The 19500-nt window shown below is 43.9% G+C and overlaps 1 protein-coding gene across 2 annotated transcripts; it reads left to right on the top strand.

The window, feature by feature from the left end:
- Positions 1–313: 313 nt before the first annotated feature.
- Positions 314–18344, top strand: Prkag1 (protein kinase AMP-activated non-catalytic subunit gamma 1). 2 transcript variants are annotated; one of them, XM_070040298.1, is made up of 13 exons: positions 378–411; positions 6684–6729; positions 11093–11182; positions 14828–14937; positions 15114–15195; positions 15291–15349; positions 15462–15507; positions 15866–15920; positions 16477–16603; positions 16703–16868; positions 17024–17061; positions 17326–17472; positions 17617–18344. In XM_070040298.1, exons 4-13 carry the CDS (start codon positions 14866–14868, stop codon positions 17722–17724), a joined length of 900 nt encoding a protein of 299 aa, XP_069896399.1. In that variant the 5' UTR covers positions 378–411; positions 6684–6729; positions 11093–11182; positions 14828–14865; the 3' UTR covers positions 17725–18344. The 2 variants fall into 2 exon arrangements, with proteins under 2 accessions (XP_069896409.1, XP_069896399.1); XM_070040308.1 differs by lacking the exon at positions 11093–11182 and having other exon boundaries at positions 314–411.
- The last annotated feature ends 1156 nt before the right edge of the window (positions 18345–19500 follow it).

Genomic DNA, 19500 nt, shown 5'->3' with positions numbered 1-19500 from the left:
GGCATGTTTTGTATCAGCGATCATTCTGAACTGTACATAATTTATGTTGCGAGAGGCAAAGGGCAAGTTTTGGATTTTGCTTCTTACAAGTTTGTTTTTAAACGACAAATAAAAAAAGAACATTTTAAATACAAGCGGCTCCGTCCCGTGACCCTCGCCGGCAGTCAGATCCGAGAGAGAGGTCCGAGAGGACCCGAGGCTGGGGCGGGGGGCGGGCAGGACGGGGAGGACGCTCTACTTAGGCCCAGGCCACCGCCGGAAGGGTGGGCTCCCCGCTCTCCGCCCTCAGCTTGCGTCTTTCGTGGCGTAAGCGGAAGTGGCGTCAAGACACCGGACATGGGGCGGGGCCTGCCCCCAGACCAATTTTCTAAAGCGAAAGAGTCCGATCGGTCCCCTCTTGCGATGGAGACGGTGAGGAGCTCAGGAGGGTGGCGGAGGGGGGGCGCTGTGGAGCCCGAGATCCTGTTCAGGAGCCGTGTGGGACAGGGCAGGGGCAAGCACTGACTTTAGAAGCCGGGTAGGACGGGGCAAGGGCTAGCAAGCAGCAGCCGGGTGTCTTCTGTTCATTAACTCTGCCTTTCTGCTCCAGTGCGGGTGCATCTCCTTACGACCCGGCCACGCCCGTGGGCTGCGGCTGCGGCACCCCTAACCCTACAGGCAGTGTCACTCCGGGAGACTCCTATGAGCCCACGTATGCATAGGCCTCTTTAACTCTTAAGCACTCCCAAGACCTTTCAAGAAGTTTGCATGGGGCATCAGGCTTGTTCGTGGTCGATTTTACTGGGCGAGGGGCCCCCGTTTGCAGGTAGCAGCTTCTGGACCGCGGCTGTGTGGCTGTGATTCCTGCAATTTCCTGTTAGGAAGATCATCTCAAAGGACTATCCTGCAGCCACCGATATTGCATCCCTTTCATATGACCAAGAATTGAGGCTTCCGCGAAGGAGAGCATCATTGTTAAGGGGCCGCTTTGTCCCTTAGACAAGTTTAAGTCTCCTCCTGTGCTGCGACTCTTAAGCGGGCGTGTTGACATAGTTCCTTCTTGGCAAACAGGCTTTAATCAATGGTGACAGGTCCTTGTCACCTTCCCACAAATGCTGCAGATTGGCAGTTTTAAACCATGTATCCTGTATTAGGCATCTTGTTTTTAATCACCTGCTTCTGTGTCATTGTGTAAGGACTCCAGGTTTCACTTTTCTTTGGATCAATTGTTACATGCCCAGAGTAAGTCTATGCTCTTTCTCTGCCTGCACAGTGGTGGTGTCTCTTAAGTTATAAAGAAGAAAACAGTCTAAACTGTTAAAGTGATCATGCAATTGCTCAGGCAAGGGAGTTACTTTCTATACAGTAAGGCATTTTGAGCAATAGTCTGATCCCGTTAAATTCCAGATGATTTTTTTTCTTATTTCTAAATGTATTATGGTTTACAAAGTTTTTTTTTTTTTTTAAGTCGTTTGTGGGGCTTGAACAGCACCACTTCTGGTTTTCTGGTGATTTTTTGGAGATAAGAGCTTAGGGACTTTCCTGCCTGGGCTGGCTTTGAGCCACAATCCTCCTATCTCAGCCTCCTGAGTAGCTAGGATTTCAGGCATGAGCCACCGGCACCCAGTTTACAAAGCATTTTTATGTATAGATTTTCAAATGTAGCCCTCATGGCTTATGTATTGGATTGGTTATGTACTGGATTGGACTTTGGGGTTAGAAATTGTTTTCTAAAATAAGAAAGTGGGAAAAGAGCAGGGGAGAAAAGGAAGAAGGGAGGGAGGGAGGAAGGGAAAGAGAGTGAGGGGTGAGAGAGAGAAGATACAAAACTCCTACAATTGAAAATCCATAGCTTAACTGGTTAAGCTAAGTGGGGACGAGAGCAAGCCAGTGTCTGCTGTTTTTAAGGTAGACTGTAATAAGTGCTCATAAAGATGCAAAAGACTGAAAAGCCAGAGGAGGGAGAAATTACAGTGTCCTAGAAGAGGGCATTGCAGATTGTGTAAGGGCATAGAAATTGGGTATACAGGGAAAATGGGGTGAAACTTCTTGATATTGCTAGAGCTTTTGACTTTGATCACAATATAGAAACAGGAAGATGAGACAAGGTCAAGTTGGCAGTGTTGCATACCATGCTAAGTTTGAAGTTTATATATTTTGTCAGTTGTGGGGCTTGAACTTGGGGCCAGGGTGCTGTCCCTGGGCAATTTTTGCTCAAGGCTAGCACTTTACCACTTTACCACTTTGAGCCACACCACCACTTCCAGTTTTCTGGTGGTTAATTGGAGATAAGAGTCTTACAGACTTTCCTGCCTGGGCTGGCTGTGAACTACAATCCTGAATCTCAGCTTACTAAGTAGATAGGATTATAGGCATAAGACACCAGTGCCAGGCTTTGAACTTTAAAATTTTGTAACAAGGAGATCCATGAGAGTGTGCTTTGGAAATATTCTTTGTTTTTGGTGGTGCCCTGGGGTTGATGACACAGGATCTTCTGTAGCCCAGGCTAACCTGGAAGTCACTATATAGCTAATGTTGCCCTTGAACTCACTCTCCTATAATCCTGTTAGGATTATAGAAGTGGACTACCTCATCTGGTTTGGAAATGTGTGGTTTTTGTTTTTGTTTTTTGGCTAGTCCTGGGGCTTGAACTCGGCCTGGGCACTGCCCCCAGCTTCTTTTAGCTCAAGGCTAGTGCTCTACCACTTGAGCCACAGTGCCAATTCCAACATTTTCTATTTATGTGGTACTGAGGAATCGAACCCAGGGTTTAATATGTGCTAGACAAGCACTCTACTACCACTAAGCCACATTCCCAGCCCTTTGGGAATTTTTTTTTTTATAACAGCTGACCATAAGACTGAACTAGTTTGGCTGGGAGTGTGGCTTAGTAGTACAGTGCTTTCCTAGCATCCATGAAGCCCTGGGTTCCATTCTTCAATACCATATACACAGAAAGAGCTGGAAGTGGCACTATGGCTCAAGTAGTAGAGTGCTGGCCTTGAGCAAAAGAAGCTCAAGGACAGTGCCCAAACCCTGAGTTCAAGCCCAGGACTGGCAAAAAAAAAAAAAAAAAGATTAAACCACTTCAGAAAGTAGTGAGTTTTAGGATGCTAGAGATAAAAACCTTTTCTATACTGAAGATGCACTGGCCAGAGAACTTGGTAAAAGCACAAAAGGGAGTTGAGGAGAGAGAGATTTGAACAGAGACAAGGTTAGGGAATGTAGCAGAAATGAGAAGTAAAAGTCTAAGTCAAGTCTACAAGTAGAAAGGAGAGAAATGTTCTGAGGCATTGCCAAATGGCAGTTTAGCACCTCTTGCCCTACTTGTTCAGGAAAGTAGAAGAATGGATTAAGTTCTAGGCACCTCGGAAGAGAGCAATGGAAAAAAAAATTGGAAGTGGAAATCACATTAAGAATGATATTATTGATTCATAGCCATCCCAGGCAGAAAATCTAAGAGACTCCTAACTTGAGCAAAAAGCCAGCAGCTCAAGTGGTAGAACATAGCTGTAAGCAAAGTGCCAAGCAACAGCCAAGGCCAAGGCCTTGAATTAAGCCCCCTACTGGTACACACACACACACACACACACACACACACACACACACACACACACACACACACACACACACACACACACACACACACACACACACACACACACACACACACACACACACACACACACACACACACACACACACACACACACACACACACACACACACACACCCAGGAACAAATCCTCTCTCTTTCCTCTCTCTCTCTCTCTCTCTCTCTCTCTCTCTTTCTCTTTGTGTCAGTCGAGGGTCTTGAACTCGGGGCCTGAGTGCTGTCCCTCAGCTCTTCAGCTCAAGGCTAGTGCTCTGCCACTTGAGCCACAGTACTACTTCTGGTTTTTTGGTGGTTGATTGGAGATAAGAGTCTCATGGCCTTTCCTGCCCAGGCTGGCTTTGAACCGTGATCCTCAGATCTCAGACTCCTGAGTAGCTAGGATTACAGGTGTGAGCCACTGGCACCCAGCCAAATCATCTTTTTTGTATTGAAACTTTGTGTGTACCAGTCTTAGGGCTTGAACTCAGAGCCTGGCTACTGTCCTGGAGTATTTCTGGTTTTGTTTTTGTTTTCCCCTCAAAGCTAGTGCTCTACCACTTGAGCCATAGCTCCACTTCTGGCTCATGGGCTTTCCTGCCCAGTCTGGATTCAAATCATGATCCTCAGATCTCAGCTTCCAGAGAGTAGCTAGAATTACAAGTGTTAGCCACTGATGCCTGGCTTTTTATTTTGAAGAGTCTCTGTGATGTCTGTTGTTGGCAAAAAACAAAAAATAAAACCAATTGGAAATGTAGATCAGGAGTTCAGAAGAAATTCATGTCAGTTCATATCTAGTCTATTTCTGTAATAATATTTAGTCTATACCTCTGTAATATTTATGCTTGGGTAATACAGAGGTGCCTTCTCAGTCCTATGTGTATTAAAAATAGAAAGGAGGGATTGGAGGCATGGCTCAGGGCATAGAGTGCCAGCCAATGAGCAAAAGCATTGGATTCTGAGTTTGAGTCCTGATCTCCGACAAAAAAGAAAGAAAAATGGAAAGGAGTGGTTTTAATCTCTCCTTTTATGTGGATAGTCACATTTAGTTGTGTCTTTCCTATGTTAATATCTGTATGTCTTTCCCTCTTTCACTTAGTATTTAGTCTCTGTTCACATAAGTGTAAATCGTTATAAGAAAATTTAAAAATAGAACAATTATAAGTATATATGATACCCCAGACTAGGTGGTACAGATACAAAGTATAAGGCAGTTGTATGCTTCTGGGAGTTTACAATGTGTTTGAATAGATAAAAACAAAGTAACTGTAGTTCAGTGCAGTATGTAAGTTTCATATGATGGAGGCTGTAATTTCTAGAAGTAGCTGCTTCTGCTTGTGTGCCTTTGTGTAGATCTTTGTCAGACTTGTATATCATGTATGTGTATTTACCGTAGGACAGCACTCTCTCTCATTTTAAGTCATGAGCCTCTTGTTCCGATAGCCTTGCCAAAAATACCACGTCAAGCTCATAGTCTTAAAGCAACCGAGAGAGAAGAGAGGGAGATTATCTCCTCTCCCAGCAACTCACACATTGGGCAAAGGAGGTTTAGGGCTGTCCCACCGACTTGACCCAATTTGCTAGCCAACTTCCTAGGCTCAAGCCAAGACCTTTAATTAAATATTATTACGGAAGATACATCATTTGTTTGTTTAAGGATATTACCCAGAAAAAGTGGAGCTAGAATAACTGATGCCAGTGGATGAAAAAGAAGTTCCAGGATCATTCCTGGCTTTCTAGATTGCAATGAAATTTTCAAATGTTTCCACCGAAGGAAAACTAAAGAGGGTTCTGATGGTTTGTCTGTGCTCAAAGCACCCTTTGATCCCAAATTGTCTTGAGAAAGAAAATTTGAAAACCTAACATCTCCTTTGACTCATAAGAGTGTGGAAAGGACTCAAGTCACTGGTTTCAGATCATGTTCCTCATTTATTCCTCATTCATTCAAGCTTTGATTGTCTGACTGATAGTCAGCTACTGGGATCTTCCTAGATGTAGCCCTCCCTCAATGATAAGGACTAGAGTAGGTCCATGATTCTAGTACTACTATGCCTGTGTTTGGAGAAAAGAATTTCTGCAATCTGTGTGGTGTTTTGTTTTGTTTTGTAAACAGAGTCTTTCTTGTTTTGCACCCCAAGCTTGCCTCAAACTCACTATGTAGTCTATGTTTCAAATTTTAAAGCCTTCTATCTTAGCCTTCTTAGTCTTGGATTACAGGTATACATCACTGTACCAGCTACATCAATGTTTAAATAAAGGAAATCTGCAAGAATCTCTTTTTCTTTTCTTTCTTTTTCTTTTTTTTTCCAGTCCTGAGGCTTGAACTCAGGGCCTGGGCACTGTCCCTGAGCTTCTTTTGCTCAGTGCTAGCACTCTATCACTTGAGCCACTTCTGGCTTTTTCTGTTTATATGGGTACTGAGGAATTGAACCCAGAGCTTCATGCATGCTAGGCAAGCACTCTGCCACTAAGCCACATTCGCAGCCCATCTGCAAGAATCTTACAGGATCAGCCCTAAACTCATAGCTTTTATTTTATTTCTTTATTTATTTTGCCTAGGGCTTGAACTGAGGGCCTGGGCACTGTCCCTGAGCTTCTTTTGCTCAACGCTAGCACTTGAGCCACATCATCACTTCCAGCCTTTTCTGTTTATGTGGTACTGAGGAATCAAACCCAGGGCTTCATACATGCTAAGCAAGCACTCTACCACTAAGCCACATTCCTAGGCCAGCTTTTATTTTATTTATACTGCTGGAACTTGAGCCCAGGGCCTTATGCATGTTAGTCAAGCAGTGTATTATTGCACTACATCCACAACCCTAGTCTTAGCTTTTAAGACTTAATGTTTCATTAGGCAGTGTGGTATATAAAAACCAGAGCTGTACTAGCCATGTGATTTGGGGTAGGTTGTCTTTTAACTCTTATAGTTTCCTACTCCAAAAATAGGCTAATGATAATATCTACCTTGGGGTTGTTATGAAGTGAAAATGAGATAATATTTTTGAAGGACCTTACAATGCTTTTAAGAGTCATTAGTTCACCAGCCATTTTTCTCATGTTGCTAGACTAAAATGAATAGAGCCTGAATTTATTTTTTTTCTTACCCTTCCAGATCACTTCAGATAGCTCCACAGCTCTGGAAAATGAGAATCTTCAAGGTAAGTGACATTTGAGATAAACTGGAAAGAAAACTGAGCATGAAAACCATAGCCTGACCCTAACATGTCTTCAGCAATGCTTTTGAATCTCTTTTGAATCCCCTGAGAACAATCAAGGTTGGGCCAGATAATGTGTCAAACTACAGAAAGCACGAATAGTAGTTTAGCAAAATCACCCAGGAATCAATCTTGGGCAACCCAGGAATCAATCTTGGGCACAGTGAAGGTGATTTCTATCTGCAATCATTAAATCATTCAAGAAAAACTTCTGAGGTACAGGGAAAACTTGCACTGGCCAACTCCAGGCCAACTAACCATATTATCTCCAGCATTTTATTACACAGTAGGCTCACCAAAGCCATTTAGTGTATGCTAGAAATTATAGAAACGCTTTAAGACTTTTAAGACTCATCTGGAAATAGCACTAACTCTCTAGAATCTAGAGAAGACAAGTATAGCATCTACCCAAATACCTATGTAAAAGTTGTAATAGTCCAATCCTCAGCCATCTGAAAAGAAACAGAATTGACAGGCATCTTTGGTAAATCTTGCCCAGCAATACTGCTAGGTCTTCCTAGGATGGCATTAGGGGTACACATTTTCTCAGAGTATTAAAATAGGGGCTGAGTACAAGAGGCAGTTTAATGTCATATCCTCGTAATGTGTCTTAAGAAATACTAGGGGTGTATGAGGTCTTGGTAAGAGTTTTAAAGTTTTGAGGGGCATAGTGGGGCCCACCTGTAATCCTAGAACTCAGGAGGCTGAGATAAGAAGATCCAAAGCTTAAGAACAGCCTAGACTATATAACAAGACTCTTCTTTAAAAAAAAGAAAAGGATTGTGTCTATGATGTCACAATAGCAATGGGATGTCATAATGCTATGATGTCATTGTAGTTTTGTGATGTCTCAATGAGTTGATGGTGTCATAATTACAATGTGATATAAAACTTGTGATGATGTCATAATTAAAAAAAAAAAGAAAAGGAGGGGCTGGGAAGGTGGCTCAGTAGTAGAGTGCTTGCCTCACATGCATGAGGCCCTGGGTTCAATTCCTCAGCACCACATAAACAGAAAAGGACCGAAGTGGCACTGTGGCTCAAGTGGTAGAGCGCTAACCTTGAGCTGAAGAGATCAGGGACAGTGCCCAGGCCTAGAGTTCAAGCCCCATGACCTACCCAAAAAAAAAAAAAAAAAAAAAAGGAAAATTCAAAATTTTGTTTTCATCTTACCCAAACAATTAATTTACTAATATTTTGCATTACTCAGATGGCTTCATAACTGAGTTCAGCCACCTGATGTTGTGCCTATTTTGTGCACATTTGCATTGACACCAAGCAAGAGTTAGAAATTCAATTATTTACATGGACCAAACAGTGAACTAAATTTTTCAGTGGCAACCTGTAGATCTTGCTTGAAAGGAAGCAGCGGCCATCTATAGTTAGTCAATTGAGACTTTTTTTTTTGCCAGATATTCTGCTTTTTAAAAAGAAACTGCAAAGTTGGCTTTGTATATGAATCTGAAGATTATTAAAATTTGGCAACTGATTAAAAAATTTTATTTTTGGTGGTATTGGGGATTTAACACTTTTTTGGTGGTGGTGGTAATACTAGAACTTAAAGTTGGTGAAATTTTGGTTTTGTGCTTGCTTACCCAGCTGGTGCTCAGCTGGTGTTCTACTGGTTGAGCCATTCTTTTTTTTTTTTTTTTTTTGGGGGGGGGGTCCGGTCATGGGGCCTGAACTCTGGGCCTGGGCGCTGTCCCTCAGTTCTTCAGCTCAAGGCTAGCGCTCTACCACTTGAGCCACAGCGCCACGTCTCGCTTTTTTTCTTTTTGCTTATATGGTGCTGAGGAATCGAACCCAGGGCCTCAGGCATGCAAAGCAAGTGCTCTACCACTGAGCCACCTTCCCAGCCCTGGTTGAGCCATTCTTTAGACCTAATTTTTGCTGGTGGTTTTGGGGATGAAGTCTAAAATTTTTCTTCTAAGCTGGCCCATCTGTGTTGGTGACTTTTGTGGTAGAATCTCTCTTTTTGCTGGGTGGACCTGGACTGAGATCTCCTGAGTATGCCTTCCACTGTAAAAAGGACAATAGACCAGCACCACCACATCCAGCTTTTTTCTGTTGAGGTGAGGTCTTGCTAGCTTTTTTGCTAGACTGGCTTCAAATCTTGAGATGGATTATTTTAGCCCCCCCAAGTAGTTAGGTTTACAGGTGTGAGCCACCACACCCCCAGCTTGAACAAAGTTTCTTTTCTTTCTTTCTTTTTTTGTTGTTGTTGGTCATGGGGCTTGAGCTCTGGGCCTGGGCACTGTCCCTGAGCTCTTCAGCTCAAGGAAAGTGCTCTACCATCTGAGCCACAGCGCCACTTCTGGTTTTCTGGTGTCTAATTGGAGATAAGAGTCTCACAGACTTTCCTGTCTGGGCTGGCTTTGAACCACGATCCTCAGATCTCAGCCTCCTGATTAGCTAGGATTATAGGCCTGAGCCACTGGCGCCCAGCTGAACAAATTTTTTTTTTCTTTTTGCTTATGTGGTGCTGGGGAATCGAACCCAGGGCCTCATGCATGCAAGGCAAGTGCTCTACCACTGAGCCACCTTCCTAGCCCTGAACAAATTATTTTTAAAACACCAGAAAATCCAGATTCAGTATATGTGTAGGCCTGCAACCTAAAATGATTACTATTTAATATTACTATTTAATTTTCAATGTAGTATATATTCACCTGATATATAAAAATATGTCTTGTGAGTTCGTATCTTTGCAAAAACCATGGAAAGCTTCACTTAAAGATGACAGAGTAAGCTAGGCACTGGTGGCTCATACCTATAATTCTAGTTACTCAGATTTCTAGGTGAGATCTGAGGAATGAGGTTCAGTGCCAGCCTGAGCAGTAAAGTCTGTGAAACTCTTATCTCCAATTAACTAATAACAGCTGGAAGAAGAGCTGTGACTCAGGTGGTAGAGCAGTAGCTTTGAGGGAAAAAAAATGCTGAGGGATAACAGCAGGCCAAGTTCAAGCCTCAGAATTGGTGCGCGTACATGCATACTCTCTCTGTGTGTCTCTCTCTCTTTTACTCTCTCTTTCATTCTCTCTCTCTCTCTCTCTCTCTCTCTCTCTCTCTCTCTCTCTCTCTCTCTCTCTCTTTCTCTCTCTCTCTCTTTCTCTCTTTCTCTTTCTCTCTTTTAAAAGGTGGAAGGGGAGCTGTGACTTAAGTACTAGCCTGGAGCAGAAAAACTCAAGGACAGCACCCAGGTCCTGAGTTCAAGCCCCAGGACCTGTACAAAGTAAATAAGATGGCAGGGCTGGGAAGGTGGCTCAGTGGTAGAGTGCTTGCCTTGCATGCCTGAAGCCCTGGGTTTGATTTCTCTGCACCATATAAACAGAAAAACGCTGGTTCTGTGGCTCAAGTGGTAGAGTGCTAGCCTTGAGCTGAAGAGCTGAGGGACAGAGCCTATCCCCAGAGTTCAAGCCCCACAACCAACAACAACAACAAAAAAAAAAAAAATGAAGAAGAAAAAGAAAAGAAGATGGCAGGGCTGGGAAGGTGGCTCAGTGGTAGAGTGTTTGCCTTGCATGCCTGAAGCCCTGGGTTTGATTCCTCAGCTCCACATAAGGCAGAAAAAAAGCTGGAAGTGGCATTGTGGCCAACAGCCCAGAGTTCAGGCCCCATGACCGACAAAAAATAAATAAATAAATAGAAATCCACTCTTGTTTCTTCAGGAAATCACAATACAGGAATTAGGGGGGGGGAAAGCTAAGCTCTAGTGTCTAACACCTATAATCCTAGCTACTAGAGACTGAGATCTGAAGATTGTGGTTCAAAGCCTGTTGAGGCAGAAAAGTCCTCAAGAGATTCTTATCTCCAGTTAACTACCCAAAAACCAGAAGTGGAGCTGTAGCCTTGAGCAAAAGAGCTCAGGGGCAGTACCCAGGCCCTGTGTTCAAGCCCCATGAGATCAGGGGTAGCACCCAGACCCTGAGTTCAAGTCCCATGACAAAAAAAAAAAAAAAAAAAAAAAAGTCAAACTCATCAGAGTAAAGAGAACAGAAAAGTGGATCATCACAGTGAACTTTGGAAGCTGGAAAGCAAATGAAGGGTGTTGAATGACAGCTAATCTGAGCAAATTGAATTATAACTAGCAGTAAGAAAGATAAGAAAAATTGAAAATCTAAGAAACAAATATCCAAGACTCCCCACCTGCACTGAATACCTATACCACTCCTCCCCATACTCATACAATCTGGGGTTCTAGAGAGGGACTCAGGTACAGCTGAGGGCTGAGCCACTTGACTGAAAACACTAGCCTGGAGTGAACTGCACTGGTTGCTGAGCCTTCAGCCTTCTTCCCCTTATTCAGCTTTGAGAATGCTGCAGAAAAGACTTCACCCTTCAAGGTCAAAATTGAATAGTCTCTCCGGAATCCCCTTGTGGGAAAAGCCCTAAAAATGTAAGTATTGAACATTCCCTCTCTAAATGCTCATAGCCAGCAAGGCCTCCTTAGACACTTGCAGCTTCCAATCAGCTTTCAAGCCTGCCCTTTCAAGACATAACAAACCAAGCAACAACAACAACAAGGGTATGATCTGGAACCTCCTTTAAACCAACAGTTATCAAACATGTAAAGAAAGTGAGAAAAAAGTCTATAAACGATCGCCAGCTCACATGTACCAAGAGAAAAACCTCCCAAAAGAATTGCAACTGGGGGTGGGGGTGGGGAAGTCACTGCATAGAGGAGAAAACTTTAATAGTAACATTATTATATATTTAGGTTAAAAGAACATATTTCTGCCAGGAAATATGAATATATAAGTATCTTTTAAAGGCATTTTCAAGAGAACAAAAAGGAGCAGGGCCTCCAGGGTTGGCATAGCTATGGTGGCTTGTGTCCTTTCCACCTGTGTTCACTGCCTGCCCAAAGCTTGGAAGTTTATGTTACTGCTGCTGCTGGTCCCCATCCTATGTTGGCCCTGGCCCTGGCTGCTTGTGATTGCCCTATGCTGAGCAGAAACTTGGAAGAGGGCCTGGACAATACATCCAGTCTTGGCACTTGCACAAGTTCCACAGAGCTACCCAGTTGTGCAGCTAGAACAGCAGCAATTTTGCCCCATTAACATTAGAGGGGATCAAGAACTAAATTTTGTGCATCTTGAAATCGTGACAAGATGGACACAGAAAAGATTTTAGTAAATTCTCATTTTATGAAGATCTGGGCTTAGGCAGTTTAGACCAAGTGGAGAATATGGGCAGGGAAGATGAATTTGTATTTGCAAGTCCTAATCTTGAAAAGAAGAAGTTTATGTATCCACAAGAAATTATGGATTACATTGTGGATAAGAAGGATGTAAATGAATAAAATATTAGAACCCTCTTCCTCATAGAGAAGGCTCAGATAATACTAGTGAGTGTTTTGAAATTAGAACACAGTTTGACCAAAGTAATATGACAGCCACTGCTGGATCTACACTAAAATTGTCCCAAGTAGTTTGCTCTATGGGAATAAATCTATAAATCAAAAGGAAGGAAGGGAAGGGAGGGAGTAAGGGAGAAACGAAGGAAGGCATGAAGGAAAAAGGAGCTCTTGGAATTAAATACACAATCATAGCAAGAACTCTACAAACCCAAATAAAAGATTTGGCAAGTCAAAAAAAAAACAAACCTCTCAGCAGAATTGGACATCAAAGAATCAGAAAATAGGGGACAAAGATTTTTTGTGTGGAGAGGAGGGCACTGAGTTAGAGATCAAACCCAAGGACTTTGAGTCCAGGCAAGCATTCTGTCACTGAGCTACATCCCTAACACAGAAAATATTTTAAAATAACAAGCCACAGAATCAAAACAAAAACCCAGTCTTGAAAGGATCAGTCTAGGAGGTCCAGTATGTAAGTAATAGGGGTTACTGAGAGAAAAATAGCACCAGAGAGAAGGAAATAATCATACAAAACTTCAAGGACATTTTCTGGAACTAAAAGACATTCATTTTCATATGAACTAACTTGCTGAACATCCAACTCAGTATATGAAACTGACCTATCCAAAGCACAATCATCATGAGATTTCAGAATACTGGAAAAAAGAAGGACCTTTTGAAATTCAAGAGGGGGAAAAACCAAGTCACATACAAAGAATCAGAATTGCCTAAGACAACAGTACCAGCAACTAGCTTAATAGAGTAATGCCTTAAACATTCTGTAGGAAAATACCCAATTTAGAATTGTATATCCACTCAAATTATAAATCTGGTGTAGAATATAGGCTACATGGTCTCCAAAGATTTATCTCACATAAATCTTTTCTCAGAAAATAGAAAATAAACTTCACCAGAACAAGAGAGTGATCAAAAAAGATGAAAGAGCCAGGCCAGTGGCTCACACCTGTAATCCTAGCTACTCAAGAGGCTTAGATCTGAGGATCAAGGTTCAAAGCCAGTCCAGGCCAGAAAGTCCATGAAACTCTTATTTCCAATTAATCACAGAAACGTGGAAGTGGTGCTGTAGCTCAACTGGTAGAGCACTACCCTTGAGCTAAAGAGCTGAGGGACAGTGCCCAGGCCCAGAGTTCAAGCCCCATGACTGACAAAAAAAAAAAAAAGATGAAAGTAGAAGGCACAGTAACAATACAGAAGAGAGTTGGGAGCAGCCCTCTAGGTCATGAAGAAAGATTCTAGGATGGCAGTGGTGTACACAGGCAAACCAGCCTAGGTCTGAGCAGACCAGAAGGCTCCAGAGAGACTTCATTTTATTTTATTTTTTGAGCAGGAAAGCTCAGAGACAATACATAGACCCTGAGTTCAAGCCCCAGGACCAGCACACAAAAAAACTCAACTTTTTGCCTGAGCTAGTTCAAACTTGAGATCCTCCTATTTTTTTTTTTTTTTTTTGGTTGTTTGTGGGGCTTGAACTCTGGGCTTGGGTGATGTCCCTTCGCTCTTCAGCTCAAGGTGAGTGCTCTACCACTTGAGCTACAGTACCACTTCCGGTTTCCTAGTGGTTTATTGGAGATTAGAGTCTCACGGACTTTCCTGCCCGGGCTGGCTTTGAACTGTGATCCTCAGATCTCAGCCTCCTGAGTAGCTAGGATTACTGGTGTGAGCCACTGGCGCCCGGCTTCATTTAATTCTTACAACAAATCTATAGGGTAAGTACTCTCTCAACATGATGGCAAAAACCTATTACCCCGACCATATGGGGAAGACTAAACTAGCAGACTGGTCCCAGTAAAGCCTGGGCAGAGAGCAAGACCACATTTAAAAAATAACCAATGTAGAAAAGAGCTACAGGTGTGGCTTAGAAGTAGACCAGTACCAGTACCAGTGGTACACGCCTATAATCTTAGCTACTCAGGAGACTGAGATCAGGAGGCTTGTGGTTCAAAGGCAGCCTAGGAAGAAAAGGCTTCAAGTCTCTCACAAATAATTATCTAAAAGCCAAGCTGGAGGCATGGCTTGTGTGATAGAACATCAGCTAAACTTGCAAGCCAACAAAGTAAGAGTCCCTGAGGTTTTAGATCCTGGTACTAGCAAGAAAATAAAAAAAAAGATGGGGCTGGGAAGGTGGCTCAGTGGTAGAGTGCTTGCCTTGTATGCATGAGGCCCTGGGTTTGATTCCTCAGCCACCACATAAGCAGAAAAAGCTGGAAGTGGGGCTGAGTCTTAAGTGGTAGTGCGCTAGTCTACAGCTGAAGAGCTGAGGGACAGCACCCAGGCCCAGAGTTCAGGCCCCATGACCAAAAAAAAAAAAAAAAAAGAATAGAAATAGAGGTAAGCCAGGCTTTCATTTATATAGAGTGAGTAGAATGACTTCTGACTCAGAGTGACCACAGAACAGACTCTCAGGCTATTTGGGCTAGGTTGGTTGGATACCTACTGTTGAAAAGTGGCCCAGTTTGAACTCTGAGTTTCCCATCTGCAGGTCTTAGAAGAATTTTCAGAATTTTACTTGGTATTTCACTTATTGGAGAAAGGGATTTTTCCAGGTTTTGTGGGAATAAAACAGCATTTTTTCAAATGCTGTCAATATCGAACAGTTTCTTTTTCTGTCTTTTGATTGGACTTTGCTGTATGGAAGAAAGCCACTAACTTTCTCACCCTATTCAGAGACCCCAGAATCCAACAACAGTGTGTACACCTCCTTCATGAAGTCTCACCGCTGCTATGACTTGATTCCTACAAGCTCCAAGCTGGTTGTATTTGATACTTCCCTGCAGGTGGGTGGCATCTTCTTTTTCCTTCCCCCTTCAATGGAACCTCTCAGCCCATCTCATCCCCATGGGTAATATAGCCTCATCCTTCTATAGGGTTAGTCTTATGTTTTTCCTCTCTTTCTTATAGCCCATCCCCCTGTTGGCGTGTCCCTTTATGATGATTACTTTCTTGACTACAGGTGAAGAAAGCTTTCTTTGCTTTGGTAACTAATGGTGTACGTGCTGCTCCTTTGTGGGATAGTAAGAAGCAAAGTTTTGTGGGTAAGCAGTTTCTGGAACACACTATTAGTGGCTTCTTGTGCTGGGAAGGGAGAGAAGCTTTGTGTAGTGCTGAGGGCTCTTGTCTTGATGTCTAGGCATGCTGACTATCACTGATTTCATCAATATCCTGCACCGCTACTATAAGTCAGCCTTGGTAAGGAATACCAAGACCAAAACCAGTTTCTTTGCCTTTCTGTTCCTCATTTGTATTTTTTTTTTCCTCCAAGCAAGCTACAAGACTTAGATTCTGTTGCTTCTAATTCCAGGTACAGATCTATGAGCTAGAAGAACACAAGATAGAAACTTGGAGAGGTATGTAGAAAACTGGGAGTTTAAAAAGTATGAAGGGAGCTGGGTGCCAGTGGCTCACACCTATAATACTAGCTCAAGAGGCTGAGATCTGAGGATTGCGGTTTGAAGCCAGCCTGGGCAAGAAAGTTGGTGAGACTCTTATCTCCAATAAAGTACTTGAAAAAAGCCAGAAGTGGTGTGGCCTAGTGTTAGAATGCTACCCTTAAGCACAAAGAGGCTCAGGGACAGTGTCTAGGTCCTGAGTCCAGGCCATAGGATTGGGGAAAAAAAAAAAAAGCGGGGGCGGGGGGGGGGGAAATAGAGGGTTTCTGGTTTCATGTGAAGTTCGTATTTTGTGTACTGTCCCTTTTCCCTTCAGAGGTGTACCTTCAGGACTCCTTTAAGCCACTTGTCTGCATTTCTCCTAATGCCAGGTAAGTTCCACCATCCACTTGCTATCCATGTATCCAAAAAAGGGAATAGCTGTGCCAACCACATAGCTAAAGTCCTAAGTACCCAACGATCCAAGGAAGGGGAAGGGTCAGGGGAGAGAAAAGATACTCTCTCCCAACACACACACACACACACACACGCACGCACGCACGCACGCACGCACGCACGCACGCACGCACGCACGCACGCACGCACGCACACAGGCACACGCACGTGTTTTAAGTCTGTTCTGAACACACACACACACGCACGCACGCACACACACGCACGCACACAGGCACACGCACGTGTTTTAAGTCTGTTCTGAACACACACACACACACACACACACACACACGTGTTTTAAGTCTGTTCTGAACACTACCTCCTGAGAGAGAAAAGATACTCTCTCCCAACACACACACACACACACATTTTAAGTCTGTTTTGAACACTACCTCCTCCCCTAACCATGACATTTTCTGGTCTATAAAGAAACTCTAAGGAGCTATGTAACTCAGTTTTAGTACTTAACCATCATCCTTCACCTTCTCACAGCTTGTTTGATGCCGTGTCTTCATTAATTCGAAACAAGATCCATAGGCTGCCAGTTATTGACCCAGAATCAGGCAACACCTTGTACATCCTTACTCATAAACGCATCCTCAAGTTCCTCAAATTGTTTGTAAGTATTCCTCAACACAGTTCTTACTGTACTAGGATGGAGAGGTATCCATGGGTGGATCATGGAGCCTTAAAAGTAAGCTGGTGGTTCTTTCCTCAGATCACTGAGTTCCCCAAGCCAGAGTTCATGTCTAAGTCCCTGGAAGAGCTACAGATTGGCACCTATGCCAATATTGCTATGGTCCGTACTACCACCCCTGTCTATGTGGCTCTAGGCATCTTTGTACAACACCGTGTCTCAGCCTTGCCAGTGGTGGATGAGAAAGGTGAGAGACTGGGGAAAAAAATGAGAGGGTTCCAGGGGTCAGGAGGCCCTGGGAGGCGCCTTTGTCCTCTCTGCTCAGCCTGGAGGGTGATTCTTTGGGTAGGGGGAGCATTGGATGCTAGATCCTCCTTACTGAGCTGCCTCTGTCCCCCCTAGGACGTGTGGTGGACATCTACTCCAAGTTTGATGTTATCGTGAGTGTGGAAGGGCTGGGAGGAAGGGAAGAGGAGGGGGTGTTGAATATAGAATGAGAGGAGGAAAGCCTCCTCTGTAACCTGCCAGTGTTGGAGACTTCCATACTGTCAAATTCTATTTGCAAAGGAATTGAATGAGTTGAGTATGGCCGTGGGTATGGCTGACAGTTGCCCTCAGTCCCTCTAGTGAGGTTGAGGAGGTCCAGGATTTGGGGGCTGGATCCCTTTCTTCCCTGCAAGCCCTTCCTCTCTTTCTCTCTTCAGAATCTGGCAGCAGAAAAAACTTACAATAACCTAGATGTGTCTGTCACCAAAGCCCTGCAACATCGATCCCACTACTTTGAGGGTGTTCTCAAGTGCTACTTGCATGAGACTCTGGAGACCATCATCAACCGGCTCGTGGAAGCTGAGGTAGGGAGGTCAGCCACCATAAAGGAGCCAGGGGTGGGGCGGGGAGCCTTGAGATTGGGTTTTGGCAAGGAGGGTAGGGGCTGAGGGGCTTGCCCCAGCAAGGCTGGCTGGCACTCAGTATTCCTTCTTGTTGCTCTGTGCCAGGTTCACCGTCTGGTAGTGGTGGATGAGAATGATGTGGTCAAGGGAATAGTGTCACTGTCAGACATCCTGCAGGCCCTGGTGCTCACAGGTGGAGAGAAGAAACCCTGAGCTGGGGAAGGGGTTGGGCAGTCTCAGGGAGATGCCCCCCCTATTCCCATTGCCTGCTTGAAGCTCTGGGAAGCAGATGAAACCTTGGGAGAATGGACTGTGTTTTCTGCTCAGGAGACCTTACCTGCTATCTGAGATCTAGAAGGCATCTGGGGAAGGAGGAGAAAGGCTTCTTAGCTGCCTTTACCCTCACACATTCATACTTGGCATCAACTTTCAGCCTCCCCAGTCCTTGCCCCTGTCCCCTTAGACGCAGACCCCTTTGAGGGTGAACCATGGACTCTGTGCTCCTCAGGCAGATTCTGATCTCTAAGAGATCCTTGGGCCTCACCCTGCCTTCGCCTCTGTCTCTGCCCTGACTCTACCTTAAGATAACAGCACAGCAAAAGCCTTCATCAGGATGTTTTCATTCATCCTGTTTCATGATATATGGAGGAGGCTGGGTCCATTTCGTGGCATTGCTTCCCATGATTTGAGTGGGGAGGATGATGGGGAGGGAGGCCTTTGGGTTCTGTGCTGTATGAATATGCAGGGAAGTAGTTAGGTGGCGGAGGAGGGCAGAGTGGTTAGCCGAAGTTATTGCTTTTCATGACAGATCTAATTAAATGACAAGATTCTCATCGTGGTGTTGCAGTGCTTGATTTTTACCGTTGTTAGACACTATTTCTCCAACCCTCCTACTTCATAGGGCTTCCTTAACTCAGTAACAATTTGTAATTACACACACACACAAAACTATGTCCCAGTTATTATTCTCAGTATTATATCTATACAGATAACCCTTTATCTAAAATTCTTGAGAGCATACATGTTTCAGATTTTAGAGAATTTCAGCTTTTTTTTTTAGAATTTCAGTTTTCTTGATGAGGGATTGCTCAGCCCATGTGAACTCATTTAGAGTGTCCCCCCCCTCCTTTTTCTTTGCTTTTCTTTCCTTTTTTTTTTGGTCAGTCATGGGCCTGGGAGCTGTCCCTCGGCTCTTTAGCTCAAGGTTAGCACCCTACCACTTGAGCCACAGCACCACTTGCAGCTTTTTCTGTATATGTGGTGCTGAGGAATCAAACCCAGGACCTCATGCATGCAAGGCAAGCACTCTACCACTGAGTCACCTTCCCAGCCCCTCTCTCTCCTTTTTCTTTTTCTTCCCTTTTTTTTTTTTTTTGCCAGTCCTGGAGTTGAACTCAGGACAGGGTGCTGTCCCTGAGCTTTCATAAGGATAGTGTTCTACCACTTGAGCCACAGCTCTACTTCCAGCTTTTTGGTAGTTAATTGGAGATAAAGATCTTACAGACTTTCCTGCCTGGGCTAGCTTTGAACCATGATCCTCAGATCTCAGCGTAACTAGGATTAACAGGCATGAGCCACCAGCGCTTCATTTAGTCTTAAGACTTGATACTAGCCAGGTGCTGGTGGCTCACATCCGTAATCCTAGCTACTCAGGAGGCTGAGATCTGAGTATCGTGGTTCAAAGCCAGCCGGGACAGGAAAGTCTGTGGGACTCTTATCTCTAGTAAACCACCAGAAAACCGCAAGTGGCACTATGGCTCAAGTGGTAGAGCACTAGCCTTGAGCTGAAAAGCTGAGGGACAGCGCCCAGGCCCAGAGCTCAAGCCCCACAAGTGACCAAAAAAAAAAAAAAGACTTGGTACTATTACTACTATTCTAGTTTAAACAGATTTTTAAAAACTGAGTCCCATAGGCTATATAACTGACCAAAGGTCACTCAGCTTGTAAAACTTAAAACACAAATTTGAAACCCAAGTGGTCTGGCTCCAT

This window comes from Dipodomys merriami, unplaced genomic scaffold, assembly GCF_024711535.1.
Source record: "Dipodomys merriami isolate MVZ:Mamm:240054 unplaced genomic scaffold, mDipMer1.0.p SCAF_10, whole genome shotgun sequence".
Taxonomy (NCBI): Eukaryota; Metazoa; Chordata; class Mammalia; order Rodentia; family Heteromyidae; genus Dipodomys; species Dipodomys merriami.
This window is presented reverse-complemented; position numbering and strand designations above follow the sequence as displayed.